Here is a 17,500-nt window from a genome sequence, read left to right on the forward strand (position 1 = left end):
TGATTGATTTAATGATTGATTCAGCCATCAAACCAGGATTAAGATGTACCGTCTGCCTTGTATTTGCGTCTCTGCTCATGACATCTGTAACGCATCTTTCCAGATGAATCCACACCAATAGCATAAGTGCGCCAGCTGACGTCTAACGACGTCGTCGTCTCTGCGGCTGGAAGACGCCGATAGTCGTAACGAGCGACGAGACAACAAATCAATGCCGCTCCGTCCTCCAAATGTCAAGTGACAAGCCTTCCGCGTGGGGTTATTTCCTAAATGGCTTTCGCAGACGCTGGTTGTTTTCAACCGGACGGCAGCCATTCATCAGCGAGTCACATCCTGGGGAGGGGAAAAAAAAAACCTGCGCTGGGAAGGTGGGCTGCGGCGGGAGGGAGGATGCGGGTTGTTTGGCCAAACGGCGGACGCACTAATCTTTCTAATGAACTCTGTCCGACGCTGCAGGTCGGACCAGATGGGAGTCGCAAATCTAATCCGGGTCACTTGGTTGTGCCGCTAATTATTTATCGAGCTTCCTGGGTTCGAAAAATGAGATCCGACCCCCTCCCCCCAAGACGAGTGGTTTATATGCAGAGGAGCGACGGGCGGAGGGGGATTCGAAATACAACTCGCCTTATTCTTGGCTGTTTTTTTTATTGTGGAAGCCAGAGTTCAGAAGACTACTAAATGGGGTCCCACAGTAAATGTATGGGGTCCCCACTTTGTTGGAACCGTTTTGAAAACAACTGACAATTGTATGCATTATCCTTTTATAGCTCACGTTGCATATTTTAATTCCATCCATCCATCCATTTTCTACGCTTATTCCCTTTCGGGGACGCGGGGGGCGCTGGCGCCTATCTCAGCTACAATCGGGCGGAAGGCAGGGTACACCCTGGACAAGTCGCCATCTCATCGCAGGGCCAACACAGATAGACAGACAACATTCACACTCACATTCACACACTAGGGACAATTTAGTGTTGCCAATTAACCTAATTTTCACGTTTTAATTTCCCCTCAGGGATTAATAAAGTATTTCTGAATCTGATATTGTGTTTTGGGAATAGGTTGTCATAAAATGTTTAACTCTTTAAAAAAAAACAACACCAAAGAAAACAAATGCGGTATTTGTGATCGATAAGACTTTCGGCGACTCAAAATTTAAGAAACTACCGGAAAGTGCTAAATAGAAAAATAAAAGCAGTACTTTTTTACAGTAATACACAAAAAATCTGTTGAATTTGCGGTAAGCAAACGAAGGGGAAATTCAGGTGCCCAAATGTTACTGTAAATGTGCAGGGTTTTTTATTTACAGTAAAAAAACAAATGTACATTTTACAGTAACATTCTGGCAACTGAACTTCCACTTTGTTTTTACCGCATATCAACCACCCCCTTCTTGACTGTTTTTTTTTAATTGTGGAAGCCAGAGTTCAGAAGACTACTAAATGGAGTCCCACAGTAAATGTATGGGGTCCCCACTTTGTTGTAACCGTTTTGAAAACAACTGACAATTGTATGCATTATCCTTTTATAGCTCACGTTGCATATTTTAATTTTCACATTTTAATTTCCCCTCAAGGATTAATAAAGTATTTCTGATTCTGATATTGTGTTTTGGGAAAAGGTTGTCATAACATTTTACTTAACTCTTAAAAAAAAATAACACCAAAGAAAACAAATGCGGTATTTGTGATCGATAAGACTTTCGGCCAATCAAAATTTAAGAAACTACCGGAAAGTGCCTAATTGAAAAATAAAAGCAGTACATTTTTACAGTAATACACAAAAAATCTGTTGAATTTGCGGTAAGCAAACAAAGGGGCAGTTCAGGTGCCCAAATGTTACTGTAAATGTGCAGGGTTTTTTATTTACAGTAAAAAAACAAATGTACATTTTACATTAACATTCTGGCAACTGAGCTTCCACTTTGTTTTTACCGCATATGAACCACCCCCTTTTTGACTGTTTTTTTTATTGTGGAAGCCAGAGTTCAGAAGACTACTAAATGGGGTCCCACAGTAAATGTATGGGGTCCCCACTTTGTTGGAACCGTTTTGAAAACAACTGACAATTGTATGCATTATCCTTTTATAGCTCACGTTGCATATTTTAATTTTCACATTTTAATTTCCCCTCAGGGATTAATAAAGTATTTCTGATTCTGATATTGTGTTTTGGGAAAAGCTTGTCATAAAATTTTACTTAACTCTTAAAAAAAAATAACACCAAAGAAAACAAATGCGGTATTTGTGATCGATAAGACTTTCGGCCAATCAAAATTTAAGAAACTACCGGAAAGAGCTGAATAGAAAAATAAAAGCAGTACTTTTTTACAGTAATACACAAAAAATCTGTTGATTTGCGGTAAGCAAACAAAAGGGCAGTTCAGGTGCCAAAATTTTACTGTAAAATTGCATGGTTTTTTATTTACAGTAGAAAACCAAATGTACATTTTATAGTAACATTCTGGCAACTGAACTTCCACTTTGTTTTTACCGCAAATCAACCACCCCCTTCTTGACTGTTTATTTTATTGTGGAAGCCAGAGTTCAGAAGACTACTACATGGGGTCCCACAGTAAATGTATGGGGTCCCCACTTTGTTGGAACCGTTTTGAAAACAACTGACAATTGTATGCATTATCCTTTTATAGCTCACGTTGCATATTTTAATTTTCACATTTTAATTTCCCCTCAGGGATTAATAAAGTATTTCTGATTCTGATATTGTGTTTTGGGAAAAGGTTGTCATAAAATGTTACTTAACTCTTAAAAAAAAATAACACCAAAGAAAACAAATGCGGTATTTGTGATTGATAAGACTTTCGGCGAATCAAAATTTAAGAAACTACCAGAAAGTGCTAAATAGAAAAATAAAAGCAGTACTTTTTTACAGTGATACACAAAAAAATCTGCTGATTTGCGGTTAACAAACAAAGCGGCAGTTCAGGTACCAAGATGTTACTGTAAAATTGCAGGGGTTTTTTTTACAGTAAAAAAAACAAATGTACATTTTACAGTAACATTCTAGCAACTGAGCTTCCACTTTGTTTTTAACGCATATCAACCCCCCACCCCCTCCTCTTTGCGCGACTTTTAATCAGAAGGGTTCAATCTCTTTCCTGTGCGAGTTTGAAGCCAACACGACAAACGCGCTCAGAGGAGATAATGTTTGAAAAAAGGTGACATGTTTTTACAAAACTTTTGTTTTGAACGGGTAATTGTCAACTTCCTGTTGATTTGTGCCAAAGGATGTCAATAAATAAAATGTAGGTCTAAGTGAGACCTACATAGAAGTTTTTGTTTCATGTCTCTACGACATTCATACCGGAAATTACAAGCAGTTTTGTATGTGTTTTCTTCCCAAGAGCAGTTTTGTCCATGTTTTATTCTTATGGGGCGCTAGAGCGCAATTTTAAGTTTTGGGGTTTGGTTTTTTGATTAGATCGCAATTTTCGCCAGTCCTGATGTGTGTGTCTAGTTTGGTGAGTTTTGAAGCATTTTAAGGGGGTCAAAGTACAGCTCAAAGAGGCAAAAATTACATTTTTTAGGAAACTTTTGTTTTGAAGGGGTGTTTGCCAACTTCCTGTTGATTTTTGCTGAAGGATGTCAGTTTATGAAATGTAGGTCTAAGTTAGACCTACATAGAGGTTTTTGTTTCATGTCTCTAAGACATTCCTAACGGAAGTTACAAGCAGTTTTGTCTGTGTTTTTTCCTAGGGGGCGCTAGAGCGCAATTTTGAGTTTTGGGTTGTTGTTGTTTTTTTTACTAAATGGCAATTTTTGCCAGTCCTGATGTGTGTGTAAAATTTGGTGAGTTTTGAAGCATGTTAAGGGGGTCAAATTACAACTCAAAGAGGCGGCGGTATAATAATAACACCTTAGAAATACAATAGGGTCCTCTATCCCAAAGGGACATTCGGTCCCTAAAAAAACAAGCAGATGTGGCTGTAGGCAACCTCCTGATGTAGTTGTTGTATTAATGCCACAAAATGGTAGTAAGCAGGAGCTTTATCGCCCTTGTTTACAATGAAGTCACCAGCAGACTGTAAGCCGCTACTTTTCCCCCCACGCTTTGTACCCTGAGGCTTATAAAGCGGTGTGGGTCATTTATGGATTTTTCTTCACAAAACTCTGCAATGGTGTGTTGTTGTTTGTGCCATAGTGCCGTCTTTTGGACGAGTCCGCTCACTGCAGTCGTCTAGCCGTCCATAACGTTCCTACTCGCATGGAGTCTTTATTCATTTCACCAAGCAACTTTGATAAATTTTACAATATAACTAAAACTGTTTATACATACACTTGGTCTGCAGTGACCATCTTTTCAGAGCGGTTGACCGGAAGTAAAAGTGCTGTTTAATCTTTTTGCCGTCCATAGCGTTCCTACTCGCATGGATTCTTTATTTATCCCTCCAAGCAACGTTGGTAGGTTTTACAGTATAACTAAAACTGTTTGTACATACACTAAGTCTGCAGTGACCATCTTTTTAGAGCAGTTGACCAGAAGTAGAAGTGCTGTACAGTCTTTTAGCCGTCCATAATGTTTATACTCACACGGATTCTTTATTCATCTCTCCAAGCAGCTTTGATAAGTTTTACAATATAACTAAAACTGTTTGTACATACACTTGGTCTGCAGTGACCATCTTTTTAGAGCGGTCGACCAGAAGTAAAAGTGCTGTTGAGTCTTTTTGCCATCCATAGCATTTCTACTCGCATGGATTCTTTATTCATCTCTCCTAGCAACATTGGTAAGTTTTACAATACAACTAAAACTGTTTGTACATACACTTGGTCTGCAGTGCCCATCTTTTTAAAGCGGTTGACCGGAAGTAAAAGTGCTGTTTAGTCTTTTTGCCATCCATAGTGTTTCTACCCCCATGGATTCTTTATTCGTTTCTCCAAGCAACGTTGGTAAGTTTTACAATATACCTAAAACTGTTCAGTTACACTTGGGTTTGCAGTGACAATATTTTTTGAGCGGTCGAACGGAAGTAGAAGGGCTGTTCAGTCTTCAAGCCATCCATAACGTTTCTACTCGCATGGATTCTTTATTCATCTCTCCATGCAACGTTGGTAAGTTTTACAATATAACTAAAAATGTTTGTACATACACTTGGTCTGCAGTGACCATCTTTTTAGAGCGGTTGACCGGAAGTAAAAGTGCTGTTTAGTCTTTTTGCCGTCCATAACGTTTCTACTCGCATGGATTCTTTATTCATCTCTCCAAGCAACGTTGGTAAGTTTTACAATATAACTAAAACTGTTTGTACATACACTTGGTCTGCAGTGACCATCTTTTTAGAGCGGTCGACCAGAGGTAAAAGTGCTGTTGAGTCTTTTTGCCGTCCATAACGTTTCTACTCGCATGGATTCTTTATTCATCTCTCGAAGCAACGTTGGTAAGTTTTACAATATAACTAAAACTGTTTGTACATATACTTGGTCTGCAGTGACCATCTTTTTAGAGCGGTCGACCAGAAGTAAAAGTGCTGTTGAGTCTTTTTGCCGTCCATAACGTTTCTACTCGCATGGATTCTTTATTCATCTCTCGAAGCAACGTTGGTAAGTTTTACAATATAACTAAAACTGTTTGTACATACACTTGGTCTGCAGTGACCATCTTTTTAGAGCGGTTGACCAGAAGTACAAGTGCTGTTCAGTCTTCAAGCCATCCATAACATTTTTACTCGCATGGATTCTTTATTCATCTCTCCAAGCAGCTTTGATACGTTTTACAATATAACTAAAATGGTTTGTACATACACTTGGTCTGCAGTGACCATCTTTTTAGAGCGGTCGACCGGAAGTAAAAGTGCTGTTTAGTCTTTTTGCCATCCATAGCGTTTTTACCCCCATGGATTCTTTATTCATTTCTCCAAGCAACGTTGGTAAGTTTAACAATATACCTAAAACTGTTCAGTTACACTTGGGTTTGCAGTGACAATATTTTTTGAGCGGTCGACCGGAAGTAGAAGGGCTGTTCAGTCTTCAAGCCATCCATAACGGTTCTACTCGCATGGATTCTTTATTCATCTCTCCAAGCAACGTTGGTAAGTTTTACAATAAAACAAAAAATGTTTGTACATACACTTGGTCTGCAGTGACCATCTTTTTAGAGCGGTTGACCGGAAGGAGAAGTGCTGTTCACTTTTGTAGCTTTCCATAACGCTTCTACTTACTTGGATTCTTTATTCATCTCACCAAGCAACTTTGATAAGTTTCACAATATACCTAAAGCTGTTCATAGTTACACTTGGGTCTGCAGTGACAATATTGTTTGAGCGGTCGACCGGAAGGAGAAGTGCTGTTCAGTCTTTAAGCCGTCCACAACGTTCTACTCGCTGGAGTCTTTATTCATTTCACCAAGCAACTTTGATACATTTTACAATATAACTAAAACTGTTTGTGCATACACTTGGTCTGCAGTGACCATCTTTTTAGAGCGGTTGACCAGAAGTACAAGTGCTGTTCAGTCTTCAAGCCATCCATAACATTTTTACTCGCAAGGATTCTTTATTCATCTCTCCAAGCAACGTTGGTAAGTTTTACAATATAAATAAAACTGTTTAAACATACAAATGGTCTGCAGTGACCATCTTTTTAGAGCGGTTGACCGGAAGTAAAAGTGCTGTTTAGTGTTTTTGCCGTCCATAGCATTTCTACTCGCATGGATTCTTTATTCATCTCCCCAAGCAACGTTGGTAAGTTTTACAATACAACTAAAACTGTTTGTACATACACTTGGTCTGCAGTTACCATCTTTTTAGAGCGGTTGACCAGAAGTGCTGTTTAGTCTTTTTGCCATCCATAGCGTTTCTACCCCCATGGATTCTTTATTCATTTCTCCAAGCAACGTTGGTAAGTTTTACAATATACCTAAAACTGTTCAGTTACACTTGGGTTTGCAGTGACAATATTTTTTGAGCGGTCGACCGGAAGTAGAAGGGCTGTTCAGTCTTCAAGCCATCCATAACGTTTCTACTCGCATGGATTCTTTATTCATCTCTCCAAGCAACGTTGGTAAGTTTTACAATACAACTAAAACTGTTTGAACATACACTTGGTCTGCAGTGACCATCTTTTTAGAGCGGTTGACCAGAAGTGCTGTTTAGTCTTTTTGCCATCGATAGCGTTCTACCCCCATGGATTCTTTATTCATTTCTCCAAGCAACGTTGGTAAGTTTTACAATATACCTAAAACTGCTCAGTTACACTTGGGTTTGCAGTGACAATATTTTTTGAGCGGTCGACCGGAAGTAGAAGGGCTGTTCAGTCTTCAAGCCACCCATAACGTTTCTACTTGCATGGATTCTTTATTCATCTCTCCAAGCAACGTTGGTAAGTTTTACAATATAACTAAAAATGTTTGTACATACACTTGGTCTGCAGTGACCATATTTTTAGAGCTGTTGACCGGAAGTAAAAGTGCTGTTTAGTCTTTTTGCCGTCCATAGCGTTTCTACTCGCATGGATTCTTTATTCATCTCACCAAGCAACTTTTATAAGTTTCACAATATACCTAAAGCTGTTCATAGTTACACTTGGGTCTGCAGTGACAATATTTTTAGAGCAGTCGACCGGAAGTACAAGTGCTGTTCAGTCTTCAAGCCGTCCATAACATTTCTACTCCCATGGATTCTTTATTCATCTCTCAAAGCAACACTGGTAAGTTTTACAATATGAATAAAACTGTTTATACACACACTTGGTCTGCAGTGACCATCTTTTTAGAGCGGTTGACCGGAAGTAAAAGTGCTGTTTAGTCTTTTTGCCGTCCATAGCGTTTCTTCTCGCATGGATTCTTTATTCATCTCACCATGCAACTTTGATAAGTTTTACGGGACGGCGTGGTGCAGTGGAAGAGTGGCCGTACGCAACCCGAGTGTCCCTGGTTCAATTACCACTTAGTAAAAACCTCGTCATGTCCGTTGTGTCCTGAGCAAGACACTTCACCCTTGCTCATGATGGGTGCTGGTTAGCGCCTTGCATGGCAGCTCCCTCCATCAGTGTGTGAATGTGTGTGTGAATGGGTAAATGTGGAAGTAGTGTCAAAGCGCTTTGAGTACCTTGGAGGTAGAAAAGCGCTATACAAGTACAACCCATTTATTTATTTATTTATTTACAATATAACTAAAACTGTTTATCCATACACTTGGCCTGCAGTGACCATCTTTTCAGAGCGATTGACCGGAAGTAAAAGTGCTGTTTAGTCTTTTTGCAGTCCATAGCGTTTCTACCCCAATGGATTCTTTATTCATCTCTCCAGGCAACGTTGGTAAGTTTTACAATATAACTAAAACTGTTTGTACACACACTTGGTCTGTAGGTGGCCGGGGTTGGATATTGTAGCGTCCCGGAAGAGTTAATGCTGCAAGGGGTTCTGGGTATTTGTTCTGTTGTGTTTATGCTGTCTTACGGTGCGGATGTTCTCCCGAAATGTGTTTGTCATTCTTTTTTGCGCTTCGGCATCCCCCGGGAGGAGCTGGACGAAGTGGCTTGGGAGAGGGAAGTCTGGGTTTCCCTGCTTAGGCTGCTGCCTCCGCAACCCGATCTCGGATAAGAGGAAGAATATGAATGGATGGAAACAACAGACTTTTTTTAATGAAGGCATATCCAGTGTGATCATGTATTTTCATGTTGTTCTTCTTTCCACATTAAACCAATTAAATAAACAATTCCTTTCCTGATTGGAGACTAAAACCATACACCGCGTCGCCTCGATTGCTTTCAGAGAAGACAATTAATCGCACCAAATTGTCCTCGCTCGGCGACGCATGGCTAACTTCTGTATAATTGAGATGGCAGCGCGCCGCCGGGTGTTGCCAGCATCGTGGTGAGGCTCCGGTGCACATTTTCACTCTTCCCCTGGCCGCGTTTCAGGAGTGCTTCCATGTTCGGGCTACTAAACTACTAAACTGCACTCAGGCTGGATTTGGGCGGGAGTCGGACCGCGTGGCAGCAGCCCAGCACAAATCTGGCAGCTATTTCCGACGCGGAGGTCCCGCCTTTTGTCTGACAACAGCCTGTAAACACACTCCAGCGCTCATTGCGATGATGCGGCGCACTTCTACCACGATAATAAACATAGCGACACGTTTTTTTTAGTGCCGGCTGCTTATAGATTGCACACACCCGATCGCGGCTGGCGAGTTTAAAGGCCTACTGAAATGAGATGTTCTTATTTAAACGGGGATAGCAGGTCCATTCTATGTGTCATACTTTATCATTTCGCAATATTGCCATATTTTTGCTGAAAGGATTTAGTAGAGAACATCGATGATAAAGTTCGCAACTTTTGGTCGCTAATAAAAAGGCCTTGCCTGTACCGGAAGTAGCGGACGATGTGCGCGCGACGTCACGGGTTGTGGAGCTCCTCACATCTGAACATTGTTTACAATGATGGCCACCAGCAGCAAGAGCGATTCGGACCGAGAAAGCGACGATTTCCCCATTAATTTGAGCGAGGATGAAAGATTCGTGGATGAGGAAAGTGAGAGTGAAGGACTAGAAAAAAAAAACGGACGAGGCCAGTGGGACCGATTCAGATGTTATTAGACACATTTACTAGGATAATACCGGAAAATCCCTTATCTGCTTATATTGTAACTATTGTTACACAATAACACTTTGTAATTAATTAATTATTAATTAATTACAAAGTGTTATTGTGTAACAATAGTTACAATATAAGCAGATAAGGGATTTTCCGGTATTATCCTAGTAAATGTGTTAATGTGTAAATGTGTAATTAATTATTAATTAATTAATTTTAAAAAAAAAAGACGAGGGCAGTGGAAGCGATTCAGATGTTATTAGACACATTTACCAGGATAATTCTGGAAAATCCCTTATCTGCTTATTGTGTTACTCACGGTATCTGCAGGTTTCAGCAAGTCAAATTTAAGACTTTTTAAGACCTTTCTAATGCCACCTTGAATGAAATTTAAGACCTAAAATTTTTTTTAAATCTATAAATATAAGCAATGGTTGGGGATCCCACTGTACAACAACCTAAATGACAATCAGTCAAGTTTACTTTTTGTATGTTTATTAATAAACAAACTGATAAGCACCACTCTGCCAAACAGCTTATCAAAAATCTTGAGAGATCCAAAAACTTTGACATCCAAAACAAACAAACCAACACCAACGCCAGTAAAAACTTAATAACCGAAGTGAGGGTAAAAATAAATGACATTTGGTCGATAATAGTGCAATAATAGTGCAAAACAGGATCATAACATCAACAACAAAACACTGAACACACACTCAAATGAGCCTCAGTTGAGCTTCAGCTGGCTGTTCTCATTTATGAGTTCTGCCTCTATTTTTTTCAGCTCACTCATTTTTTCTTTGTATCTCTTGAAGAGCTGAAATCACTCCCTTTTACTCAAAGACGTGCCCCGAAAAAAAAAAAAAAAAACTGGCCCGACAATTTAATACCATTGAGTACTGAGTTTCAGACCATTTTAGGAATTTCTAATACATGTTTTTAAGGCCTTAATTTTAGATACATGAATTTAAGACTTTTTAAGACTTTTTAAGGATCCGCGGATATCCTGTTACTAGTGTTTTAGTGAGATTATATGGTCGTACCTGAAAGTCGGAGAGGTGGGGCCACGGGTGTGGTGACCGCCAGTATCATTGATGGAAGCCACGTTTCTCGACGAGGCAAGGCAGCCGGGCTGAGATTTTATTTTTTCCCCCCTCCCCCACAGTCTAGAGATCCGACGGTCGGGGGCGGCCGGTAGGAGGAGGCAAGAGAGTCCGCAGCTGCAGGAGGCACGACGCAAGCTCTTCGCTCATAACAACGGTAAGAGCCGACTTATTACCACCATTTTCTCACCGAAACCTGCCGGTTGACATGTGGTAGGGAACCATGTTCAGTTGACCGCTCTGTTCCGTTTTACTTAGGTAAAACGGAATCCATCCTATTTGGGTCCCATATCAAACTTAAAAAGGTCAGTGACTTCACTATAAAAGTGGGTGACATTGTTATCACCAGGAAGCATGACATCACCTACCTAGGTTCCATTCTAGAGGCTAATCTTTCCTGTGATAAAATGGCAACCGAGGTGATCAAAAAGGTCAACCAAAGAACGAGATTCCTCTACAGGATCTCCTCTCTGGTCAACAAAAGCACCTTGAGGATTCTAGCGGGAACTCTCATTCAACCCTTCTTCGATTACGCTTGCACCTGCTGGTACCCCAGCACCTCCAAAACCCTCAAATCTAGACTCCAAACATCCCAGAATTAGCTAGTCCGGTTACTTTTTAGACCTCCACCCCAGATCACACCTCAATCCAACACACTTCTCCAAAGTGGGCTGGCTAAGGGTGGAGGATAGAGGAAAACAACTTGTACTGAGCCTAGTCTATAAAATCCGCTACACCTCCTTGATACCGAAGTACATGTCAAACTACTTCCTTAACGTAAATGACCACCATAACCACAACACCAGGGGGAGCTCCACAACCCACGTTAAACCCAGATTCCGATCCTACAAAGGTCTTAACTCATTCTCTTTCAATGCCACATCAATGTGGAATGCACTCCCAACAGGTATAAAAGTAAGTGCATCTCTATATTCCTTCAAAACCGCTCTAAAACAACACTCCCAGGCAACTTCAACACTTTACTAATACCCTCCTCCATTCACATCCCATCTCCCCGGATTATAAACAAATCAAATGTACTTCTAATGTATATACTTGTTCTTATGCTATGTGAAGTCACTATGTTCTCTGCTGGCTGTACATATCCTACTAAATAAGACCTACACTGTTTCAATGTCCACATTTCTCTGTTGATGCAATTGTTGATGACTGAAGTTCTGATATCAACCACAGCTCCTCATCCCACCCCCCGGATTGTAAATAATGTAAATAATTCAATGTACATACTATGATGATTAACTTGTGTGAAGACTGTATTTTGTTGATAGTATATATTTGTACCACGAATTGATTAACGTGGACTTAAACAAGTTGAAAAACGTATTCGGGTGTTACCATTTAGTGGTCAATTGTACGGAATATGTACTGAACTGTGTAATCTACTAATAAAAGTATCAATCAATCAATCAAGTAAAGCTTCACCGTCACCTTTCGGGAATGTAAACAAGGAAACGCCGGCTGTGTTTGTGTTGCTAAAGGCGGCTGCAATACACCGCTTCCCACCTACATCTTTCTTCTTTGACGTCTCCATTATTAACTGAACAAATTGCAAAAGATTCAACAACACAGATGTCCAGAATAATGTGTGATTATGCGATTAAAGCAGACGATTTATAGCTGGGATCGGTGCTGGATCAAAATGTCCGCTACAATCCGTGACGTTACGCGCACGCTTCATTACACACGTCAACAGGATACTTTGCGTGAAATTTAAAATTGCAATTTTGAAAACTAACCCGGCCGTATTGGCATGTGTTGCAATGTTAATATTTCATCATTGATATATAAACTATCAGACTGCGTGGTCGGTAGTAGTGGCTTTCAGTAGGCCTTCAAGGGAGCGCATTGGAGGAAACGATACAAAGAGGCGGCGGAGTGGGTGTCCTGCTGATATCAAAACGAGGCCTTGCACGACGGACCTTTTAGGATGTAACACTCCTATGCTGGCTATGTAAACAACCTGGCTGAAATAAAGCATGTTCCAGTCTTAAATATCCATCCATTATCTACCGCTTATTCCCTTTGGGGTCGCGGGGTGCGCTGGTGCCTATCTCAGCTACAATCGGGCGAAAGGCGGGGTACACCCTGGACAAGTCGCCACCTCATCGCAGCAGTCCTAAATACCCAGTGTATTATTTATACAATAACACTTCATGGTGGCACCGGTGGGATAAAGAGTTTACCCACGGAGCGGAATGGGAGGGGGAGTTGTCCGAGGATAATTCTGTCATCGCCCGCACGAGAGGAGCCGAGCTAACTGATAGCTTTGGGCTGATAGCAGTTTTCTAAACTGGACTTTCAATCGAAGCAGGAGGCAATAAAGGAAGATCTCCATGGAGACAGAGAGACTTTTAAAACTGAAGAAAGATAAGGAAGACTTCTATAAACAAGTTATCGATGCTTTTGATCAGAAGGAGCTGCGCATGGACTTAATTTATAAGTAAAGGTAAGACCATAATAACGTTTTGTTTTTTATTAAATGTGCTTTTCATGAGGGTATCCTTACATCACACTCAAATTTTTACTGCATGCCTTTGGTAAGTGCCGGAGTGAAAAGAGGTTTTAAAATAAGTAGCGCATGCTTACCTGTACCGCATGCCTTTGGTAAGCGACGGAGTGAGAAGAGGTTTAAATTAATTAACGCCCCAGCGGCAATTCAAGGAATTTACATTGTAGATTGTCACTGAAGGCATCAAAACTATGAATAAAATAACCGAAAACATGTTTCATATTCTAGTTCCTTCAAAATAGACACCTTTTTTGCTCCGATTATGTTTTTTTCGCACACTCTTGGCATTCTCTCCATGAGCTTCGGGCACACCTGTGAAGTAGAGATGTCCGATAATGGCTTTTTTGCCGATATCCCGATATTGTCCAACTCTTCATTACCGATTCCGATATCAACCGATACCGATTTATACAGTCGTGGAATGAACACATTATTATGCCTAATTTTGTTGTGATGCCCTGCTGGATCCATTAAACAATGTAACAAGGTTTTCCAAAATAAATCAACTTAAGTTATGGAAAAAAATGCCACATTTATTATTGAAGTCACAAAGTGCATTATTTTTTTGTAACATGCCTCAAAACAGCAGCTCGAAATTTGGTACATGCTCTCCTTGAGAGAGCATGAGGAGGTTGAGGTGGGGGGTTAGGGGTGCGGGAGGTGTATATTGTAGTGCTGCAAGAGGTTCTGGTTATTTGTTCTGTTGTGTTTATGTTGTGTTACGGTGCGGATGTTCTCCCAAAATGTCTTTGTCATTCTTGTTTGGTGTGGGTTCACAGTGTGGCGCATATTTGCAACAGGGTTAGTGTTAGTGCTGCAAGGGGTTCTGGGTATTTGTTCTGTTATGTGTATGTTGTGTTACGGTGCATATGTTCTCCCAAAATGTGTTTGTCATTCTTGTTTGGTGTGGGTTCACAGTGTGGCGCATATTTGCAACAGGTTTAGTGTTAGTGCTTCAAGGGGTTCTGGGTATTTGTTTTGTTATGTGTATGTTGTGTTACGGTGCAGATGTTTTCCCAAAATGTGTTTGTCATTCTTGTTTGGTGTGGGTTCACAGTGCGGCGCATATTTGTAAGAGTGTTAGTGTTAGTGCTGTAAGGGGTGATGGGTATTTGTTCTGTTGTGTGTATGTTGTGTTACGGTGCGGATGTTCTCCCGAAATGTGTTTGTCATTATTGTTTGGTGTGGGTTCACAGTGTGGCGCATATATGTAACGGTGTTAAAGTTGTTTAGACTGCCACCCTCAGTGTGACCTCTATGGCTGTTGACCAAGTATGCGTTGCATTCACTTGTGTGTGTGGGCCGGAACGCAAAGGCAGTGCCTTTAAGGAACGCCTTTAATATTGTTGTCTGGGTGGAAATCAGGAAAAATTCAGGAGAATGGTTGCCCCGGGAGATTTTCGGGAGGGGCACTGAAATTTGGGAGTCCCCCGGGAAAATGGGGAGGGTTGGCAAGTATGACTAGGAGGCGCAACTGCTCTGTACTTCTCCCTACGTCCGTGTTCCACTCCGTACAGCGGCGTTTTAAAAAGTCATACATTTTACAAAGCATTAGACACCTTTTTACCTGCACGCTGCCTTCTGCTGTTTCCGACATTTACGAAGCAATTGCCACCTACTGATATGGAAGAGTATTACATGGTTACTCAGCCGATCTCCAGACAGTAAAGACACTCAACAACGGCACCGTATTTGCGGATTATAATAACTGGTCTGCAAAAAATATTTTTAACCCAAATAGGTGAAATAAGATCATCTCCACGGCACACCAGACTGTATCTCACGGTACACTAGTGTGCCGCGGCACAGTGGTTGAAAACCCCTTTTTTTGCGTTGCATTTATTTTAATGTATGAAAAGCGTTTTATAAATGTTTGAGCAGTGAAGTTTAAATAAAATACTTATTTTTAACAAAAAATATAGCATTGCACGTTGCATGCAAATAAGTAATCTCTACATTGAGATTTATAATGTGCAAGCTTCAACTTTTGAATACAAAACGTGAAAATGTAGTATTATTGTCTGACGCATGTTTTTTTCCCTGAGTTAATTACTTTTACCCATCCAACCATTTTCTCCCACTTGTCCCTTTCAGGGTCACGGGGGGTGCTGGAGCCTACATTTTATGTATAATTTTAATAGTTTGGGGGACGAAAAAAAAGAACATTTGACGTGTTTAATTGCATTTCTAGACTGTATTTTTTTTTTTAATCCAATAAACAACTGTTTTAGAAAGAAAGAGTTGCCTTTCTCATGCTCGACTGGAATTTTTGGTTTCAAATGCTGGAGTAAGTTTGTCATTCTGCTGGCTTTTTGTCAACAAAACTTTGCAGCGTGCCGTCATTTGCTCCACACCTGTAGCCGCAAAACCAAACTACTGACAACTCTTTTCCTTTCTTTGGAACAAATGTCTCGCTGTTGTTAGCGATAGCATTTACCATGTTTTGCTCGGTGTGTGTGACTCTCCGCCCAGGAAGTGAGGGTGAGGGCGGAAGCTACGGAAGCCTTAAAGGGGCAGATGGTATGCTTAAGCAAAAGACGAAAGCATGATTTGTTTATTCTTAAATCGAAATTATCGAAAATATCGCCCAGGCCTACTTCACATTGTATAATAGTGGGAAAATATCTCAATGGGATTCCACACCCACATGAACAAACATATTAAATGGCAACATCCTTCCATTTTCTACCGCTTGTCCCTTTTGGGGTCAGTGTCAATCAAAATGGAGCATTATTATCTTTGTAAAGGCTGAATTTCATGTGCAACTTCTGTATTGTATGGTCCAGGTGTTACTGTTGAAATAGTATTCAATTTGGATCAATAGATTGTTTTTCCTATTTTTAATTCCCTGCATAAATGTCAATTGAACAATGTGGTGTATGTTTACATGCTAATATCAAAGTTCTGATTTGAAAAATGAAAAAAAAGACTTCTTAATCAAATAAAATGCATAAATACGTAGCTGGTGAAAGTGGGAATGCAAACATGCCAGGCTCTTCCAGTTTTACGAGAATGTTCTATTTTGCAATAAATTGTCTTTGTGCTTTTTAGCACTTGTCTTTTCGTCACTCTCGCTCTTGCTCGTGCTCCGCCATCAACCACCCCTCTCTCCTTCCCGGCTGCTGCCTTTAACAGAGCGACAGGTGATTAGATAAGCACGCCCAGGTGGGCCATCCACGCACCTGTCGCTGATCTCTAATTCGTTCTTGGCACACCCTGCTTTGTTGCAGGACTGCAGGCCACGCCCCCCTCCACATCATTATTTATACTTTCTGAATAAATTATAAGATAATGTTCATCAGTCAACTCATTTTCAATCCATCAGGATAAAGAATATAACAAAATCAAACTACAGGATGTTATTTATGTAGTTTGCTCATTTACCTCGACTGTTTTTTTTTGTTTTTTTTTATTAAATATGCATCCACGCACCTGTCGCTGATCTCGAATTCGTTCTTGGCACACCCTGCTTTATTGCAGGACTGCAGACCACGCCCCCCTTCCACATCATTATTTATACTTTCTGAATAAATTATAAGATAATGTTCATCAGTCAACTCATTTTCAATCTATCAGGATAAAAAATATAACAAAATCAAATTACAGGATGTTATTTAGTCATTTACCTCGACTGGTGTTTTTTTATTTTTTTATTGCATATGTAGCATACCGTATTTCCTTGAACTGCTGCAGGGCATATAGTATGCGCCTGCCTTGAATTACTGCCAGGTCAAACTCGCTTCCCAAAATAATTAGCGCATGCTTAGTATTACCGCCTGGTCAAACTCGTGACGTCACAAGTAATAAGGAGGCTTATTTCAATACCGGTAATTTGAAACCACATAAAGGGAAGAAGATTAAGAGGGACTCAGTAGGATTTGAGGTCCAAACTTACATCACACTCAAATTTTTACTGCAAACCTTTGGTAAGTGCCAGAGTGAGAAGAGGTTTTAAAATAATTAGCGCATGCTTACTTTTACCGCATGCCTTTGGTAAGTGCAGGAGTGAGAAGAGGTTTTAAATGAATTCGCGCCCTGGCGGCAATTCAAGGAAATACGGTAATCTAGATTAGAAAGATACAAATAATTGCTATTGCGACATCTAGTGGGCAGATCTAAAACAGCAGTTTTTTCATTCAAAAATTTCGGCTCATTTTTATACTTCGCAAACTCATCCCGCGGGCTGGATAAAACCTGTTGGCGGGCTGGATCAGGCCCGCGGGCCGTACGTTTGACACCCCTGCTGTACAAAGTATTGACAACACAAACAAGAAAGGCTTTGCCGTGATGCCTTCACTTACCCTCCAGAGTGTTG

The 17,500-nt window shown here is 40.5% G+C and overlaps 1 protein-coding gene across 3 annotated transcripts in view; it reads right to left on the reverse strand.

Annotated features, from left to right (window-relative positions):
• The window catches only part of LOC133559624 (disintegrin and metalloproteinase domain-containing protein 12-like), a 158,286-nt gene that overhangs the window by 140,412 nt on the left and 374 nt on the right, over window positions 1-17,500 (reverse strand). For all 3 annotated transcript variants that reach the window (XR_009808209.1, XM_061911558.1, XM_061911557.1), the window contains exon 1: window positions 17,487-17,500. This exon is cut by the window's right edge and continues 374 nt beyond it. Coding sequence is in view for 2 of the 3 variants with exons in the window: in XM_061911558.1 (XP_061767542.1) it covers window positions 17,487-17,500 (14 nt within the window). In the remaining variant the exon portion in view is untranslated. The remainder of the gene's footprint in view (window positions 1-17,486) is intronic.

The sequence above is a fragment of the Nerophis ophidion genome, linkage group LG09 (genome assembly GCF_033978795.1).
Source record: "Nerophis ophidion isolate RoL-2023_Sa linkage group LG09, RoL_Noph_v1.0, whole genome shotgun sequence".
Classification (NCBI taxonomy): Eukaryota; Metazoa; Chordata; class Actinopteri; order Syngnathiformes; family Syngnathidae; genus Nerophis; species Nerophis ophidion.